General features: G+C 40.9%; 1 protein-coding gene across 1 annotated transcript in view; it reads left to right on the forward strand.

The window, feature by feature from the left end:
• Positions 1–17,418, forward strand: part of MCTP1 (multiple C2 and transmembrane domain containing 1) — a 680,185-nt gene that overhangs the window by 216,245 nt on the left and 446,522 nt on the right. The window contains exons 5-6 of the mRNA XM_063453691.1: positions 2,039–2,156; positions 10,146–10,184. Of these exons, the coding sequence (XP_063309761.1) occupies positions 2,039–2,156; positions 10,146–10,184 (157 nt within the window). The remainder of the gene's footprint in view (positions 1–2,038; positions 2,157–10,145; positions 10,185–17,418) is intronic.

The raw sequence follows: 17,418 nt of genomic DNA on the forward strand, positions 1-17,418 counted from the left end.
AACCCTATGACGGCATACCATTTGCAATAGTAGATAACCCAAGGTATTGCAAATGGGGTATGTCCAATCTTTTTTAGTAGCCACTTAGTCACAAACACTTGCCAAAATTGGCGTTTTTTGCATTTTTCACACACAAACAAATACTAACGCTAACTTTGTGTTTGTGACCAAATGGCTACTAAAAAAGACTGGAAATACCCCATTTGCAATACCTTGGGTTGTCTACTATTTCAAATGGTATGCCATTATGGGTGTAAATTTAATTCCTGGGCTACTATACAGTCTCAAAGGCAACGTAACCAATCTGGCGAATTTCAATTTCAAATGTAACGTGCTATATTTGACCCTGTAACTTCCCAAAACACCATAAAACCTGTACATAGGGGGTACTGTTTTACACGTGAGTGCTGAATACAAATATGTGTATTTTATTGCAGTAAAAGCAAACAGTATTATGACATTGACAGTTAAAATGTCATGTAGAACTAAAAAAATAACATTTCTTATTTTCTCCCATTGTTTTCATATTAAATTATGTTTCATAGCTAAATATTTGATATTAAATGAAAGCCCTGTTTCCCCTGAATAAAATTATATATAATAAGTGTGGGTGCATTTAATATGAAAGAGGTGAATTACGGTTGGACAGACATATAGCGCAAATGCCAGGTTTTGTTTACGTTTTGTTTTGTTCACAACTTGTACATTTGGCTCAGTCCTTAAGGGGTTAACAGTGCTCTCACTACTGCAAGGGATTCTGAGTAAGCGTATGCAAATGAGCTCAATAAAGAACCACATTTTTACTCCTCTTAATGAGTTGTGTCTCAAAGCTGTTGTATACAGCAGACACATACTCAAAAGTATCCATGCATAATGTGGAATTGAGGCAAAAATTCTTTGTTCTCTAGTTCTTTGTTGAGCTCATTGGCATATGCCTACCCAGAATCCCTTGCAGTAGTGAGAGCACTGTTAAAGTGAGATTTATGTGGTAAAAGCAAGTCTTATGGCTTTACTGGTGTGTGTATTTGTTTGTAGCAATGTATTAACTATCCACTTACTTCAGATGGAAGGGTTTTTTCATCCACACTTGTTTCCCCACCACAACTCTCTTGGTGTATATATATATATATATGTAGCATTATTTTTTTAATCAGTAAGCCTATTCTGTGGGCATGGACCTAAAGCTTCAGCTCCATCAGCCCCTGTGTTAATCCGGCTCTTGGGAGGACGGGTTGACCATCTCCTGATGGCTTATTTCTCTCTTGACTTGTCTAATTATAAGGTAAAGATGCTGGATCGGCAGAGACCTTGATTAAGCTCTTGTTAACCTATCCCTGTAAATTAATTTTCTAGGGAGGGTTGTTCTGGCTTCTAGGGCAATTGGGGTGAAGGTACTATCCTGCTGACCACATGCTTTTACTTCTTTCTTTTTTCTTAAAGGTTCAGTTTTTGGTCTCCTTACTCAATATTACGTGTTTTTGTGCCTCGGGTTTTGATACAGTTTTTGTTTTAGTTTTAGTTTTAAATTATGTTATTTCTGTAGATTTGTAGAGTCTGAAATAAAGAGGTCCTTACTCAATTTTTTTCTTATATTGACCTTGATTTAATATTTTTAGGTAAGTTTTTCAAATTGGATTTTTTTTCGATACTAATATATTTTTCCTATATGATATTTTTTAATATTTTAATATTCTGAAAAAATATCAATTAAACAGTTTATCCAAAAGTATTAAATTGAGGCAATTATCAGCTATACTTGGAATGGTTCATTATCCCTGTTGGTTCACTTTAATGTTTGACTTTATATGGCGTCACCTGTCATCGGTGTCATCACTGTACTCCTTGACACTTTCAATACGTTTGCAGTATTAGTCATCGATGCACCTAGAAATCTGGAAGCAAAATTGTGGCCTCTTCAGAACTGTTATCCTTAATCTAATATATTCCAGTTTATAGAGGGACACTTCATAGAGGTACATGTTGTACAAATGTGTTTTATATAACCTTCTAATTAAAATATTATTATTTTTGTTCATAGTTCCAGTGCAAATGATATTGCGTTGAATTTGAAAGATCCTCAGCATCCTGATCATATACTTGGAATGATACACCTGGCTGTAACGTTGTCTGCAAAAGACAACGTATGTCTGGATTCAGTAAGTCACGTAAGTTTTATCATTCAGTAATATTACAAATCTGCAAAGTAGACTATGAATGTTTTGTGAATAGGACCTGGTGAGAACAAAACACAGTCCTTTTATGACTCAGGACTCGAAAATTAAGTTTAGAGTTAGATGAATTTGGTTTACGAAAATTAGACAGAGGATTAAGATAATTGAGCTTCCTTTAAACAAAGCTGGGATTTGTGAAAAATCATCCCAGTCAATTCAACACACAGCAGGCCCCTTTAAAACTTTTTGTGCTAGGATAATTACAGGGATATTCACTAAAGGGAGAATTAAAAGTGAATTCAGAGTGAATTTAAAATTTAAGGCCAAAATAGTTTAACTGGAAGCATTCTATAAGTCAGCTATGCTTTCTATTTGGCTACTCTGACTTTAAATTCTCACGTTAGTAAATAACCTCGCGAACAGGTGTGCATACCTCAATGACTGACAGATACCTTCGTGTACGGCAAAGATTCCTACAGCTTTGTTTTGAGTTACTGCATGAAGACGGAGAGGTGTAGATTTGAAACAAAATATCGATTTTTTTACATTGCTACTTAAATGCATACTTTTCGTCATCCAAACATTTATCTAATAAATACCTCTCTGCCCTTGTAACTCTGGTCTCCTTCCTGCCGCTCTGCCTCCTTGGCTGGGAACTTCAAGACTGATGGTCTCAGCCAATCCAATGTTTCCCAATAAGGAAACATTGCAAGGCTAGTGCACATGCACGGCAAAACGTAGCACTGTCCCAATCTCGCAATGCTCTCTAGGAGAGTCATTTAATCACATGAGCGAGTTTCACTTGGTTCTGGAGTAGGAAGCACCTCTAGTGGTTGTTTGGAAGACAGTTACTAGAGGTGCTTTAACTCTACATTGTAAAAATTGCCGTTTATACAAAACAGCAATGTTTTACATTGCAGAGTTAAGATACAAGGCCATTCAGTGAGATTAAGTGGTCTAGATGTATTTAAAGTCCCTTTAAATGCCATGGTGGAACTATTTACAGTGACCAGACCATTCCATCCACCCAAGAACCAACCTACCCGAGTTAGGACCTGAACGTGTGTGCATTAAAGTGTGGGCTTGAAGAATGTTTGAAAATAGTTTCCATAGAATTAAACATTCAAATAATCCATAATGGTATCATTTGGGGTTTGTGATAACACTACCTCTTTCTTTCTTTTTTTTTTTTTGCTTTGGGGTCTGATGTTGTGGTAAATTAGCCAATTCTCACCATAATTACTTTACTGGGCAGTAAAAGTAGGTCGAATTTGGGCATTTCTCAACTATATTTTGAACTACCTTTTGCAAGCCAGTAGCTCTCTTACCACAACATACAGTTTATAAATAGTCGAAGTTTGCAGTTGACATGTTAATGTAAATATTCCTGCCTTTATACAGATTCATTTGAATGCCTTTTTTTAAAGAAACCTCTATGATGATTAACAGACAATAAGATACTAAATTGGCTGTTTGCAATGCGATTTTTAACATACTAACATTTTTCACAGTCCTTATCCATGCTCAAGTCTACCGAGCCGGTAAGAATCATAGCAGTGTGTGCGCTTTTAATATGCAGTCAAATAAATGCATGCCCATAGTATGTTTGATGTATGCATCATTGCATGATATGCAGAATTCATTGCCATCCGTTACTAAGGTGCGTCCACATACCACAGCTTAGCCAATGATTTCAGTACATTCATCTTCAGGATATCTCTTCTTAGGCTGTGGGTTTCAGATATTGAATGTTTCAGTGACCATAATGTATAGAGTTTACAGATACTGCAAATAAAAACGTCAGTCTTAAGTACCATAAGCACTGTGTGTTTTGAGACAGTGTAATCTACTCAGAATTGTTCTGTGAGGACTATGGACTATGGAATTATGGGATAAGATCAGTCCCTATAAACCATAATAATAAGAGTTTAATTTCCAATTTAAAACATTTGAATTAGATTTTTCAGCAATATTTTATAATGCATTATTTAAATACTGCATTAAAAATATATGTATATTTTACACCGACAATCCTTTTAAATAATATTTTCCTTTCTAAGTTTAGTATATTGACAAATATGTTGGTGGCAGATAATGTGAACGCGCTACACATTACAACAGTTTGAATTGTCTTTAATACATACCTCCTTATCGTGTATCCATGTTTGTGAGTATATAGAAAAGCTTGACCCAGTAATGTCAATAGCAGTTATGTGTCTTTAAACTGCAATTAAAGGGACACTATAGTCACCTGAACAACTTTAGCTTAATGAAGCAGTTTTGGTGTATAGAACATGCCCCTGCAGCCTCGCTGCTCAATCCTCTGCCATTTAGGAGTTAAATCCCTTTGTTTATGAACCCTAGTCACACCTCCCTGCATGTGACTTTCACAGCCTTCCATAAACACTTCCTGTATAGAGAGCCCTATTTAGGCTTTATTTATTGCAAGTTCTGTTTAATTCAGATTTTCTTATCCCCTGCTATGTTAATAGCTTGCTAGACCCTGCAAGAGCCTCCTGTATGTGATTAAAGTTCAATTTAGAGATCGAGATACAATTATTTAAGGTAAATTACATCTGTTTGAAAGTGAACCCAGTTTTTTTTTTCATGCAGGCTCTGTCAATCATAGCCAGGGGAGGTGTGGCTAGGGCTGCATAAACAGAAACAAAGTGATTTAACTCCTAAATGACAGTGAATTGAGCAGTGAAATTGCAGGGGAATGATCTATACACTAAAACTGCTTTATTTAGCTAAAGTCATTTAGGTGACTATAGTGTTCCTTTATTAATATGTTTAGAAATAAGTCTGTGTAAAGAAAAAATACCCAGTTTTATTCCAGTTTTTAAATCCATTCTAATGGGGCATATTTTATAACTGGAATGAAATGAGATGTATCCTCCTAGAAAAATGATTTTATATTATAATATATTATTATCATTTGGAAATCGGCACCTGTATAATGCAGTTCACCTCACTAATTATAATAATAATAACCTCACACTTTCCAGTCACATGGGGATATACTCGGAATGAATTGTCCGGGATTCAAAGGAAACTCAAAATGAAAGTTTGTGTCATAATAGCTAAACTGAAAACACAGCTGACTTTCTCCAATTCCGCCACTATGCAATCAAATTTAGAATTTTAACAATTTTCAATTTTGTTTTACAGTTTTGCAGTTTTTTTGTTGTTTCCCCCCCACTTCTTAATGCTTGCTGTGTCCCTGAAACAATGCACCAGTAGCTCCCTCTGCTGGCCTTTTGTGAGAATACATTGTAACCAGAGATAACAGCAATGTATTTGTTTTTAAATACATTGATCAGCCGCATCGTGTATTTCACAAGATCTCTGAAGTGTCCTGTGGTATCTGACACGTAGACATTAGCATCTGATCTTTTAAGTTCTGCATCAGAATTTGGCGGTGAAAAGGGCTCATCATGGTTAATCTGACCAGTCTGCTGCTATGCAGCCCCATACGCAGCAAACTGTGATGTGCTGTGTGTTCTGACGCCTTTCTATCATGGCCAGTACTAAGTTTTTCACCAATTAGAACTACAGAAGCTCTTCTGTGTGATCAGACCAGATAGACTAGCCTTTGCTCCCCACGTGCATCAATGAGTGGTAGGTAAAACCCCACAGCATACGGGAAACACCCAACAAGACTTGGCATTTTGGAGCTGCTCTCATCCAGTTTTCTAGCAATCACTATTTGGCCCTTGTAAAAATCCCTCTGATCGATAGACAGACAGACAGACAGACAGATAGACAAATAGATAGAAAGCTAGATAGATAGATAGATAGATAGTTAGATAGAGAGAGAGAGAATAGATAGACAGGCAGACAGATAGACAGATAGATTGATAGCTAGCTAGCTAGATAGAGAGAGAGAGAGAGAGAGAATAGATAGACAGACAGACAGACAGATAGATTGATAGCTAGATAGATAGATATAGAGAGAATAGATAGACAGACAGATAGACAGACAGATAGATAGATAGATAGATAGATAGATAGATAGTTAGATAGATAGAGAGAGAGAGAATAGATAGACAGGCAGACAGATAGACAGATAGATTGATAGCTAGCTAGCTAGATAGAGAGAGAGAGAGAGAGAGAGAGAGAGAGAGAATAGATAGACAGACAGACAGATAGATTGATAGCTAGCTAGATAGATAGATATAGAGAGAATAGATAGACAGACAGATAGACAGACAGATAGATAGATAGATAGATAGATAGATAGATAGATAGATAGATAGATAGATAAATGCACAGAGGGAGAGAGAACTATTACTTTTTAGACTCACACATGAATATATATTTACTGAGACATTAAAGGGACACTATAGGCACACAGACTATTTCAGCTCATTGAAGCGGTTTGGGTGCACTTAACCCTGCAAAGCTAATTAGTGCAGTTTTTTTTTTTTTTTATAAACTGCAATAATTAGCTTTGTCGGGTAACTTTGTGTTAGGCATCTTTTGGTCACCAAACTGATGCTGGGTGTCCTGACACTCGGCGCTGGGCTCGGTAAATGCCAGAAGGAGTTTTTAACCCTTTCTGCACCACGTGGGGATGGGCACTATAGGGAGATATGGCAGATATTCCTGGCACTATAGTTTTCCTGGCATTCTATTCCAAGCTCAGTGAAAGTATTTAGATTTTATACCTTTCAGTATTTTGAATATTGTTCTGTGGCAATACATTTACTTCTTACCAAGAAAGGTGAAACACGTTAGAAGACATTATAAAGATGGTTTTTGTGAGAGCCATTTCACTAGGCATCCTCTCTTTGAAATTTTGAACAAAACGTATATTTAAGAATTTTTATTTAACTTTTTAGGCTATTATTTCCTTAATATTGACATTGACCTTTCCCCTTACCATGGCTAGCCGTTTAGTGAATAGTTATTTGTATTTTTATTTTTAGTGATGATTATCACAAGAAATAAACCGAGAGACTAATAACATCATTGGGATAAGATAAGAGTTGTTAATAATGTAAACAGAAATCAAAGACGTTTATTCACTAACAGTGCGATTTATTGGAAATTCAGAGAGAATTTTACATTTTGTCCAAAAACGTGGGAAACATGGTGGTTTTGTATATTAAATTTGAGCAAATTTGCTCTGAAAATAACATGTAATTTAATTTCTTATTTGATCTTTCCCAACTACATTTTAGGCAGAAAACAGTTAAACTCTGTTTGCACTGTTCTTTTAAATGTTATATGTCTGTGAGTTAAAGGAATACTCTAGACCCCTAAAGCACCTCAGCTTGCTGAAATGCTTTATGTCTGAAGTTTGTGCGATTTTTTCATTTTGCAAATTTGCAGATTTCAGTACAAATTGACACATTTTTAGATTAACTTAGTTACACCCCCTACCTGTCAAGCAGACAACCGGCCATCTTATCTTACTTCCTGGTTGGTTAGCTCAGTGCAACTAAACTCAAGAGACAGCAATTGCTCAGATCATCTGCCTTGCAAAGACTTCACATTAAACTGAATTGGGAAGTCTGTGATTGGACAGTCACAGAAAGTCTGGGCGGGGTTAGAAGAGGAGGGCTTGCAAAGGCTGCAGAAAAGAAAACTTCAGGCTTTGCAAATTGTATTTACATTTACCCCGAATAAAAATGCATAATTAGATGTAATAATTAGACATGTATTTATTTTTGGGTCTATCTATTAAGCAGTGGTTTTTTTTTTGTTTTTTTTTGTATTTGGACAGTGTAGTGTCCCTTTAACTGAGAAGAATTTAGCCCAGGACAACACAGGGAAGTGTACCGATACTAATCATTGTCACAATATTTATTATGCATCTAGTGTCTCCAAGTGTCCTGGCCAGGTGGGTTTCTTGCCATTGTGGAATTGTGTTGTTTGTTTCTATGAACTTTCATTTCTTTGGGTATATTCATCCAATGTATGATTTGCCATGTTGTAAATGGCAAATCTCTCTGGTGTGAAGGGAATGAAGGTCGTAACATCCCATTAGATTCTCACCCAGTATCCATTCCTTCAAAAAAATCATTAAAAAAAATCACTTATATAGTGTTAACAGCCTTCCCACACCTGGGTAACCAAGCTTGCTTCCTCACCTGCAACGTTGTTATCCAAGACCCCTCCCCAAAAAAGCAAAGCCTTGATTTGTAAACTATTCTAGCAACCTACTTTTCCTGTAAATGAAATACATCATACTCTTACCTTTTATGTCTCTTTACACCACTCCCTCTGGAATGTAAGCTTGTTTGAGCAGGGTCCTCTGTTCCTATGAGTCCAACTCATCTTGTAAATACTTATCTGTTTGTCTGCCCATTGTACAGCACTGCAGTATTTGTTGGCGCTTTATAAATTATAAAAATAAAAATCACATATTGTTTTCCCTTCCTATCTCCCCCACCCTCCATTACGTTTTAGGTAGCAGGAATAGATATGTTATCAGCAATCTAAACACATCAATTTTACATTTTATTATCATATATTTTTTATATATTTTTTATAATTAAGAACTTTAGGTGAAGTCCTTGAGACAACCCTGGAATTTCCACCATTACATGATTTCATGGCTTCATGGTCTTAAGCTATTGCCATAGCATGCCAGCTGGCTTTTGCCCTATCTGCTCCTTGGTAGTCGTGATTGTGTGTACGGTTTATTAGTGCATGAATATTGCTATGCATTATGGGAAATTCGCACCACATTGTTTAAACCAAGGTGTCCACCCTTTAACTATCCAGCTGTTTTTGTTGTGCTGTGCTCCCTCTCTTCCTCCCTCCAGATGTGCTCTGTGTACTCTTTAAAAATCCATAGATAGACACATCCCCATAATGTATGTGCATGAAAGCACTGCTGTGGATGGTTTTTTTTGTAACATTTCAAAATTCTATTTACTATGTTACCCCTCGCATATTTAAAAACATGTTTTTACAGATTTTATTGCTCTAACATGCCTGTGTTTTTCCTCTTAACCAAATTATTTTGTGCTGCCATTTAAATTTGAATTTGGTACCATAATTTACCCCCAGTGCTTAAAGGAACACCTTAGGCACCATAACAACTTCATTGGAATCTTTAATTAACGGCTTAACCTCAAAGTGTCAAACCCAGCACCAATTAGCTCTGCCCATCTTCTTCCACATCTGTCCAAGACTTGAATTTGGAAGCCTAGGGCAGGGGCTGACACTCTCAGCCCATCAGTAGCTTCCCATTCCCAAAACATATATATTTTTCTCAAGCTGTTTGGTGAATGAGGAGGTACTGACTGGCTGAGAGAGGCCCTATCCGAGGCTTCCTGATTCGAGCCTCAGACACAAAGAAGATTGGCAGAGCGAAAATGCATTGGATTCAACACTTTGGGGTTAAATCGGTCATTAACACTTTAACCTATGATGGTAAGCCAACACCTCCTGGCACCATAACAACTTCATTCTGATGAAGTTGTTATGGTGCCTGAAGTGTTCCTTTAACTGTTTGTCTTCAGTTTCACATAAAAATCAATTTGGTGTAAAACTTGGGGACTATATAAAAAGGGAAATTCTGGGGCAAAGTTCTAACAGGGTGATTCATGATTCAAGTGGGAATTATCTCAAATTCAAACTGAAATAAAATTAAGTTTCAAATTTCACTCCACAATAGTCAAATTATAGAAATTTTCCATTTGAGGCTATTTTGGTCTGAAATTTGAAATTCACTTAAATTTATGATAATTTCTTCACTATATAACCTTAAAAAAAGTGAGTCGGATTCTTGAAAAGTCCATTGGTTCCCATGGAGATGGCTCCACTTTTACAATTTTGCCATGACATTGTTCTTTATACGAAACCTTCATTGAGATGAAGTATGTTAGAAAATCTCAGAATTTTGCTGAATGCCCCCTGAAATGAAGTCCAGATTCTAGTGATGGAGGCCTACGTCCTATGCCTCTTGTTTCCTCCTGCGTGGGGTTTAAAGGTAACCTGACTTTATTTTGTTTGCAGACAATGATTATAAAGAAGACTTGGAAAAGATCAAGTAAGGTAACTTCTAGCTCGTGAAGAAAAAAAAATCAGCAAAATAATAAAATACTTTTTTTTAGTTTTTATTTAGTTTTTATCACGAATGTAGATATTTTAATTTGCTCTTACCTCTGGGAATGCTCCATTAATACCTTAAAGCTAAAGGCTAATAGTCCGTGTACAGTATCTTAAAAAAATATATATTTTATGACTTTGCCACCTAGTCTGAAAATACAAGAGTTCTAATTACTAATGAATAATGAGAGTTTTTTAAATGCTTTTTTTTTTTTTAGCAAAGTGACTCTAAAAAAATGTTCATTAGATGGTGTATCTTTGGGAAAAAAAACAGGATTCCGTACCTGTGAAACTATTCCATAGGAAAGCGTAGAAACCACATTGCCATTCAATGTTTAACCCCTTAAGGAACAAACTTCTGGAATAAAAGGGAATCATGACATGTCACACATGTGTCCTTAAGGACATTTCCGCAATGTAAGCACCATAACCACTACATGTTGCTGTAGATTTTACAGTACTATTAGATTGTTGAGCACTGTATCACAGCTTTTGGTCAAACTATTTTCAAGTGGTTTGACCAAAACCAGGTGGCCTTCACTTTCCTAAATAGCTCATGTGGAAGTTGTGTTACATTGATTGGCTGTCTCGGTGACCGTGATACTTCTACGTTAACAATAGGCTGGTAGGTTTCTGGGTTGTGGGTGCCCTTGGTTAGGCCAAATCACTCAAACAGTTTGACCATGAAGATTGTCATGTAGTGGTTATAGTGCTTTGATTGCCCCTCAATTAGATGGTATTGCCGTTTCCCACGTGTAAAAAATAATATTTTTTTTACATGAATCATACAGCTAATGAGAGCTAGAAGTATGATGTAAGCATGCAAACCAGAGTCAAGCAGAGTGAAATGAACTATTTCAATAGAGTGTAGCGCAATGCGCTGAAAATGCAAAACAAACTAAAAATGTGGGGGTTTCTGAAATCCCAGTATACAGTCATGGGGAAAAGACCATAGCGTAAATTAGGTAAATACAACCTCAGATCAACAGCAATGCATGACATATTACACCGTGTCATGATTTATTTAACAAAAATAAAGTCAAAATGGAGAAACCATGCGTGGAAAACTGAGTACACCTTATGATTCCATAGCTGCAGAAGAACCGTTAGCATCCATAACCTGAAGTCATTTATTTCTTATGACTTTACCAGTATCACACATCGTTGTGGAGGAATTCAGGCCCACTTTTCTTGACAACATTACTTTAGTTATTATTATTATTATTATTATTATTATTATTGCCATTTATATAGCGCCAACAGATTCCGTAGCGCTTTACAATATTTTGAGAGGGGGGATGTAACAATAAATAAGACAATTACAAGAAAACTTACAGGAACAATAGGTTGAAGAGGACCCTGCTCAAATGAGCTTACAGTCTATAGGAGGTGGGGTATTAGAAACATTAGGATAGGAAATATCAAGTAGGAGTGAAGCAGAGCTGGAGGAGAGAGCAAAGCACTATCCCATAGGAGAGCAAGAGACAGGTATGTAAGGGAGAGATTACTCTGGGAGGCCATACGCTTTCCTGAAGAGATGGGTTAATTGCGGCATTTGAAACACAGAGCTCTCTTAAGGTCCTGCCACAGAATTTCAATTGGGCCTTATTACTGACACAAAAGGTGACACACACAAGTTAAAATGGCAATTAAAGGTTAATTTCTTAATTTCCCACACCTGTGGCTTTTTAAATTGCAATTAGTGTTTGTGTATAAATAGCCAATGAGCTACGTAACAAGGTAATGCTCGAAAAGGATATAAAATGATATTCAAAGCCTTGAAAATGCCAATCAGTACTGTCCAATCACTTATTAAGAAGTGGAAAACTCAGGGATCTTTCAATACAAAGCCAAGGTCAGGTAGATCAAGAAATATTTCAGCCGCAACTGCCAGAAGAATTGTTTGGGATAGAAAGATAAACCCACAGGTAACCTCGGGAAAAATACAGGCTGCTCTAGAAAAAGACGGCGTGGTTGTTTCAAGGAGCACAATACGACAACATTTTAAAAAAAATGACCTGCAAGGTCGAGATGCCAGAAAGAAGCCTTTACTGTGCCAATGCCACAAAAAAGCCCGGTTAAAATACGCCCGACAACGCCTTGACACGCCTCACAGCTTCTGGCACACTGTAATTTGGGGTGACGAGACCAAAATAGAGCTTTATAGTCACAACCATAAGCACTTTGTTTGGAGAGGGGTCAACAAGGCCTATAGTAAAAAGAATACCATCCCCACTGTGAGGCATGGTTATGGCTCATTGGTGTTTTGGGGGTGTGTGAGCCCTAAAGGCATGGGGAATATTTAGAAAATTGATGGCAAGATGAATGCAGTATGTTATCAGAAAATACTGGCCGACAATTTGTATTCTTCTGCACAAAGGCTGTGCATGGGACACTCTTGGAGTTTCCAGCATGACAATGAGCCTGAGCACAAGGCCAAGTTGACCCTCCAGTGGTTACGGCAGAAAAAAAGGTGAAGGTTCTGGAGTGGCCATCACAGTCTCCTGACCGTAATATCATCGAGCCACTCTGGGGAGATCTCAAATGTGCGGTTCATGCAAGATGACCAAAGACTTTGTGTGACCTGGAGGCATTTTGCCAAGACGAATGGGCAGCTATGCCACCTGCAAGAATTAGGAGCCTCAGACAACTATTACAAAAGACTGCACGCTGTCATTGATGCCAAAGGGGGCAATACATAATATTAAGAACTAAGGGTATGCAGATTTTGAACAGGAGTCATTTTTTTTCTTTGTTGCTATGTTCTGTTATACCTACAGTTAAATCTGAATCCCATAAGAAATTAAAGAAATGTGTTTTGCCTGCTCAATTATGGTTTCATTAAAAATGGTACATATATTACCAGTTCTCCAAAGGTATGCAAACTAATGAGCACAACTGTATGTTCTTACTTTAGCACATGACCATCTGTTGTTTCTTGTATCCCATCTCAATTTAGACTATTGAACTAGCTTTTTGTAACTAGCCTCCTCATACGTTAACCCTTCTATACCCTGTTTCCAATATTCCATGCATAATCTTACAGGCTTAGAGGATAAATCATTAAAGGGCATTAAATACAAATCCATATATCTCCTATCATTTATTCCAGCACAATGTATACAATATTTTATTTTTTTATTTATGAGCACACTGTTTGTATCTTGACAAGTATACTTTAAAGGGACGCTAAAGGCAGTGATGTATTTAGTATCTGTGCTGCCCTAGGCATGATGGAACTCGGGCACCCCCTAATTTGCCTCACCCCTTCCTGTTAATGCCACACCTCTTCCTGTTAAATGACTAACACACACTTTGACTGACAGACACACTCAGATACACTGACATACACACAGTGATTTAACACAATCACTGACTCACTGACATACACACACAATGACGCAAACACACACACTGACAGACATAAACAATCACACACATTCACTCAGACACACAGGCGCCCTCACAGACGCAATCACTCAGAAACAAACACATATTCACTGACAGACACACACACACACACTCTCACTCACTGTCAGACAGCCACACAGTGACAGACACGCTGACAGACTGTAGCGGTACTTACCCTTTCGAGGGGCCGGCCGGGGTCCTCTGTTCGAGCCGCGCGCGGTCTTGCTGCTGCACGAGCCGCGCGCGGTCTTGCTGCTGCACGAGCCGCGCGCGGTCTTGCTGCTGCACGAGCCGCGCGCAGCTCATCCGACGGCTGTAACAGGAAGGTGGGCAGTGACCGCGAGAGGCGGGCAGTGACCGCGAGAGGCGGTCACGTGTCCCGCCTAACTCTAAGAGCGCGCCGTGGGTCTCGGGCGTGCTCTTAAAGGGACAGTGGGAGCCTAAATTGGAAAAGGCATCCAATTGGTCCCTGTCATGCCACACTCCCCATACACTTACCTTTTAGGGGCGTGGAAGTGACAGGGACCAATCAAAATAAATGTTTAAGTATATAAACTCACCTTTTTCCCTTAGTTCCTTGCCCTATCGTGGTTTCTGTTTCAGTTCCCGTTAGCGCTTGTTGTGTTCAGTTGTGTTCCTTCGTACTTGACCTTGGCTTTGTTTCTGACTACGTTATCTCTTTATCCTTATCTGTTCTGTTTGCCGGCTTGCTGTTTACTGTGTACCAGACCCCGGCTAGTCCTAGCTTAAGCTGTCTCTTTATGCCCTTGACCTCGGATCGCTCCTGACTCTGTACTCCTGTCATATACGTCGAGTCCGGCCATTCTGAGGTCCGGTAGATGTTTCTCCCCTCTGTGTTGTCTTCTGTTGAGTTGAATCCTGCGTGTTGGGGTATATTTTCACACAGACATACACACACAATCACTCACATACACACTGACATACATACACACACTGACAGCCAGACATACACACTGACAGACATACACACACTGACAGGCATACACACACTGACAGACAGACATACTGTCACGACTACTAGTGTGGTCCAGCACGCAGAAACTATGTAAACATATACATAAACAAGGAAAGGAAAATAAAAGGACAGAGTGTAAACCGGACCTTAGAATGGCCGGACTAATACGCTAGAGACAGAGAATGGTCAAAGGGAAAGCCGAGGTCAAGGAAGCCAGAAAATACACAATACCGTAAACACAAGCCAAGTCAGGGAAACCAGAATTCAGAATAACCAGGGAAAAGCCAAGATCAAGATACCAGGAAATCAGATACACGCAGGGGAGGGCTGGCAGCCTTTGGCCTGGGGGGCAAATCCAGTCAAGTGGCCCATTGCACCAAGAGGAGAGTAAAAACACCTTTCCCATGTGATTGAAAGGGGGGGCGGGGGGAGCAGTCACCTAAACAGACACTCAATGACAAGCACACACAAACTTGCTGATTTGGCGCACACTAAAAAACACAAACTCACTGACAGGCACACGCACACACTCACTGACAGGCACACAGACACACACAGAAAGACACACTGTTACAGGCATACTGACTCAGACAGACAGACAGACATACTGACACACACACACACACAGGCATACTGGCTGACATACACACACACATACTGGCACACACTGAGACATACTTGCACGCACACACAGACATACTGGCGCACGCACACACACAGACTTTACACTTTTAAAACCAGTAGACAGTGGCTGAGTATCGGGACAGGGCTGTAGTGGGGGGACAGGGGCTGTAGTGGAGGGTATAAACTGTAATTGGGGGGTTTAGGAAATGTAGGTGGGGATAGGGGCTTAAGTAGGTTGATGGCTACAATTTGGGAAAGGGGTTGTGGTGTGGGTGATATGGGTTGCAATTGGGAGAAGAGGAGCGGTAGTGGGGATGTTATGGGGCTGTAGTGGGAGGCATGGGGCTGAGAAAGGGGGCAGGAGCTGAGGGGGAAAAAAGGAGCAGGGAAAGGGTGGGACAGAGCCTTACTAAGGGACCAGAGCCTGACTAAGGGACAGGGGATGGCTGAGGAGGGGGCCAGGGATTGAGGAGGGGGGAAGGGGCTGAGGAGGGGGACAGGGGCTGAGGAGGGGGGGGGGCAGGGCTGAGGAGGGGACAGGGGCTGAGGAGGGGGGCAGGGCTGAGGAGGGGACAGGGGCGAGGAGGGGACAGGGGCTGAGGAGGGGGGGCAGGGCTGAGGAGGGGGGAAGAGAGGGAGCAGGGCTGAGGAGGGGAAAAGGGGCTGAGGAGGGGGGGCAGGGCTGAGGAGGGGGGAAGAGAGGGGGCAGGGCTGAGGAGGGGACAGGGGCTGAGGAGGGGGGAAGAGAGGGGGAAGGGCTGAGGAGGGGGCAGGGGCTGAGGTGGGGGGAAGAGAGGGGGCAGGGCTGAGGAGGGGGCAGGCGCTGAGGAGGGGGGAGGTAGGGCTGAGGAGGGGGAGGGGGGGGAGGTAGGGCTGAGGAGGGGGGAAGGGGGGCAGGGCTGAGGAGGGGAATAAAAAAAAAACCTAAAGTGTATTTCCCCCTCCCTGAGTCTTACCTTAAGCCAGGGAGGGGTGGGCAGCAGCCAGCATTCAGCAACAGTCAGTGAAGTCTGTAGCCTGCAGTCAGTGGAGTCGGCTGGGTTCTCCTGATGATGTCAGGAGGAGGGGGCGTGGCTTCCTCTGCTCTTCTCCCAGACTCCCCAGCGGTCCTGGGAGAAGAGCAGTGAAAGTCACGCCCCCTCCTCCTGACATCATCAGGAGAGGCAGGCCGACTCCACTGACTGCAGGCTACAAGAAGAGTGAGGTAAGTTGAAAAATCTGAGTCCTCAGCCAGAGGCAGGGGATTCAGATTTTCCTTTTTTTGGTGGATGTGGGCAGCCCTGGCCCCTGGGTTTAGGGCGGCCTGGGGGGCAATTGCCTCCCTGCCCCCCTTCCCAGCCCGCCCCTGGATACTAGAATATAGAGCACTCTCAGGAATCCAGGAAACGGAAACCACGACAGGGCAAGGTACTGGGGTGAGTTAGGGATTTAAATATCCCTCTCTATGCTCTGATTGGTCAGAGGCGACCTCTGACCACAAAACGTGAGTGTGCGTTGACGTCATGACGTCACGCACACGTTAGTATAATTTTCGGGGGTGGAGCTAGAGATGGACGCGACCACGCGGTCGGCGCCATCTTGGATTTGGGCACGATGCCCGGAAGACCTGGGGGGAGCGGTTGCCGGCTCGCCGACGAGCAGGTAAGCTCGTGTTGTCGGCGAGGCTGTGCCGGTCGGGCACGGCCGTGTGACTCGGCGGGCCGGCGACCGCAACAGTACCCCCCACTTGAAGACCGCTCACCGGGCGGGAAGGACCCGGCTTAAGAGGAAAGCGGTTGTGAAACGACCGGACAAGACGGGGCGCATGAACCCGGTCAGCAGGAACCCAACAACGTTCCTCGGGACCATAACCCTTCCAGTCAACAAGATAGGAAAAGATACCTCTGGACATTTTGGAATCCATTATAGAACGAACTTCGTACTCCTCCTGGTCACCGACTACCAAGGGCGGAGGAGGTGTGGATATCCTAGTGTATCGATTGCAAGTAAGGGGCTTGAGTAAAGATACATGAAACGTATTGGCAATCCTCATATGAGCAGGAAGTGCCAAGGAATAGGTCACTGGATTGATACGTCGGATGACTCGAAAAGGACCTATGTACCGAGGGGCAAATTTCATGGAAGGAACCTTAAGTTTGATATGTCGTGTGGATAGCCACACCTTGTCAC

Source organism: Pelobates fuscus, chromosome 5 (genome assembly GCF_036172605.1).
Source record: "Pelobates fuscus isolate aPelFus1 chromosome 5, aPelFus1.pri, whole genome shotgun sequence".
Taxonomy (NCBI): Eukaryota; Metazoa; Chordata; class Amphibia; order Anura; family Pelobatidae; genus Pelobates; species Pelobates fuscus.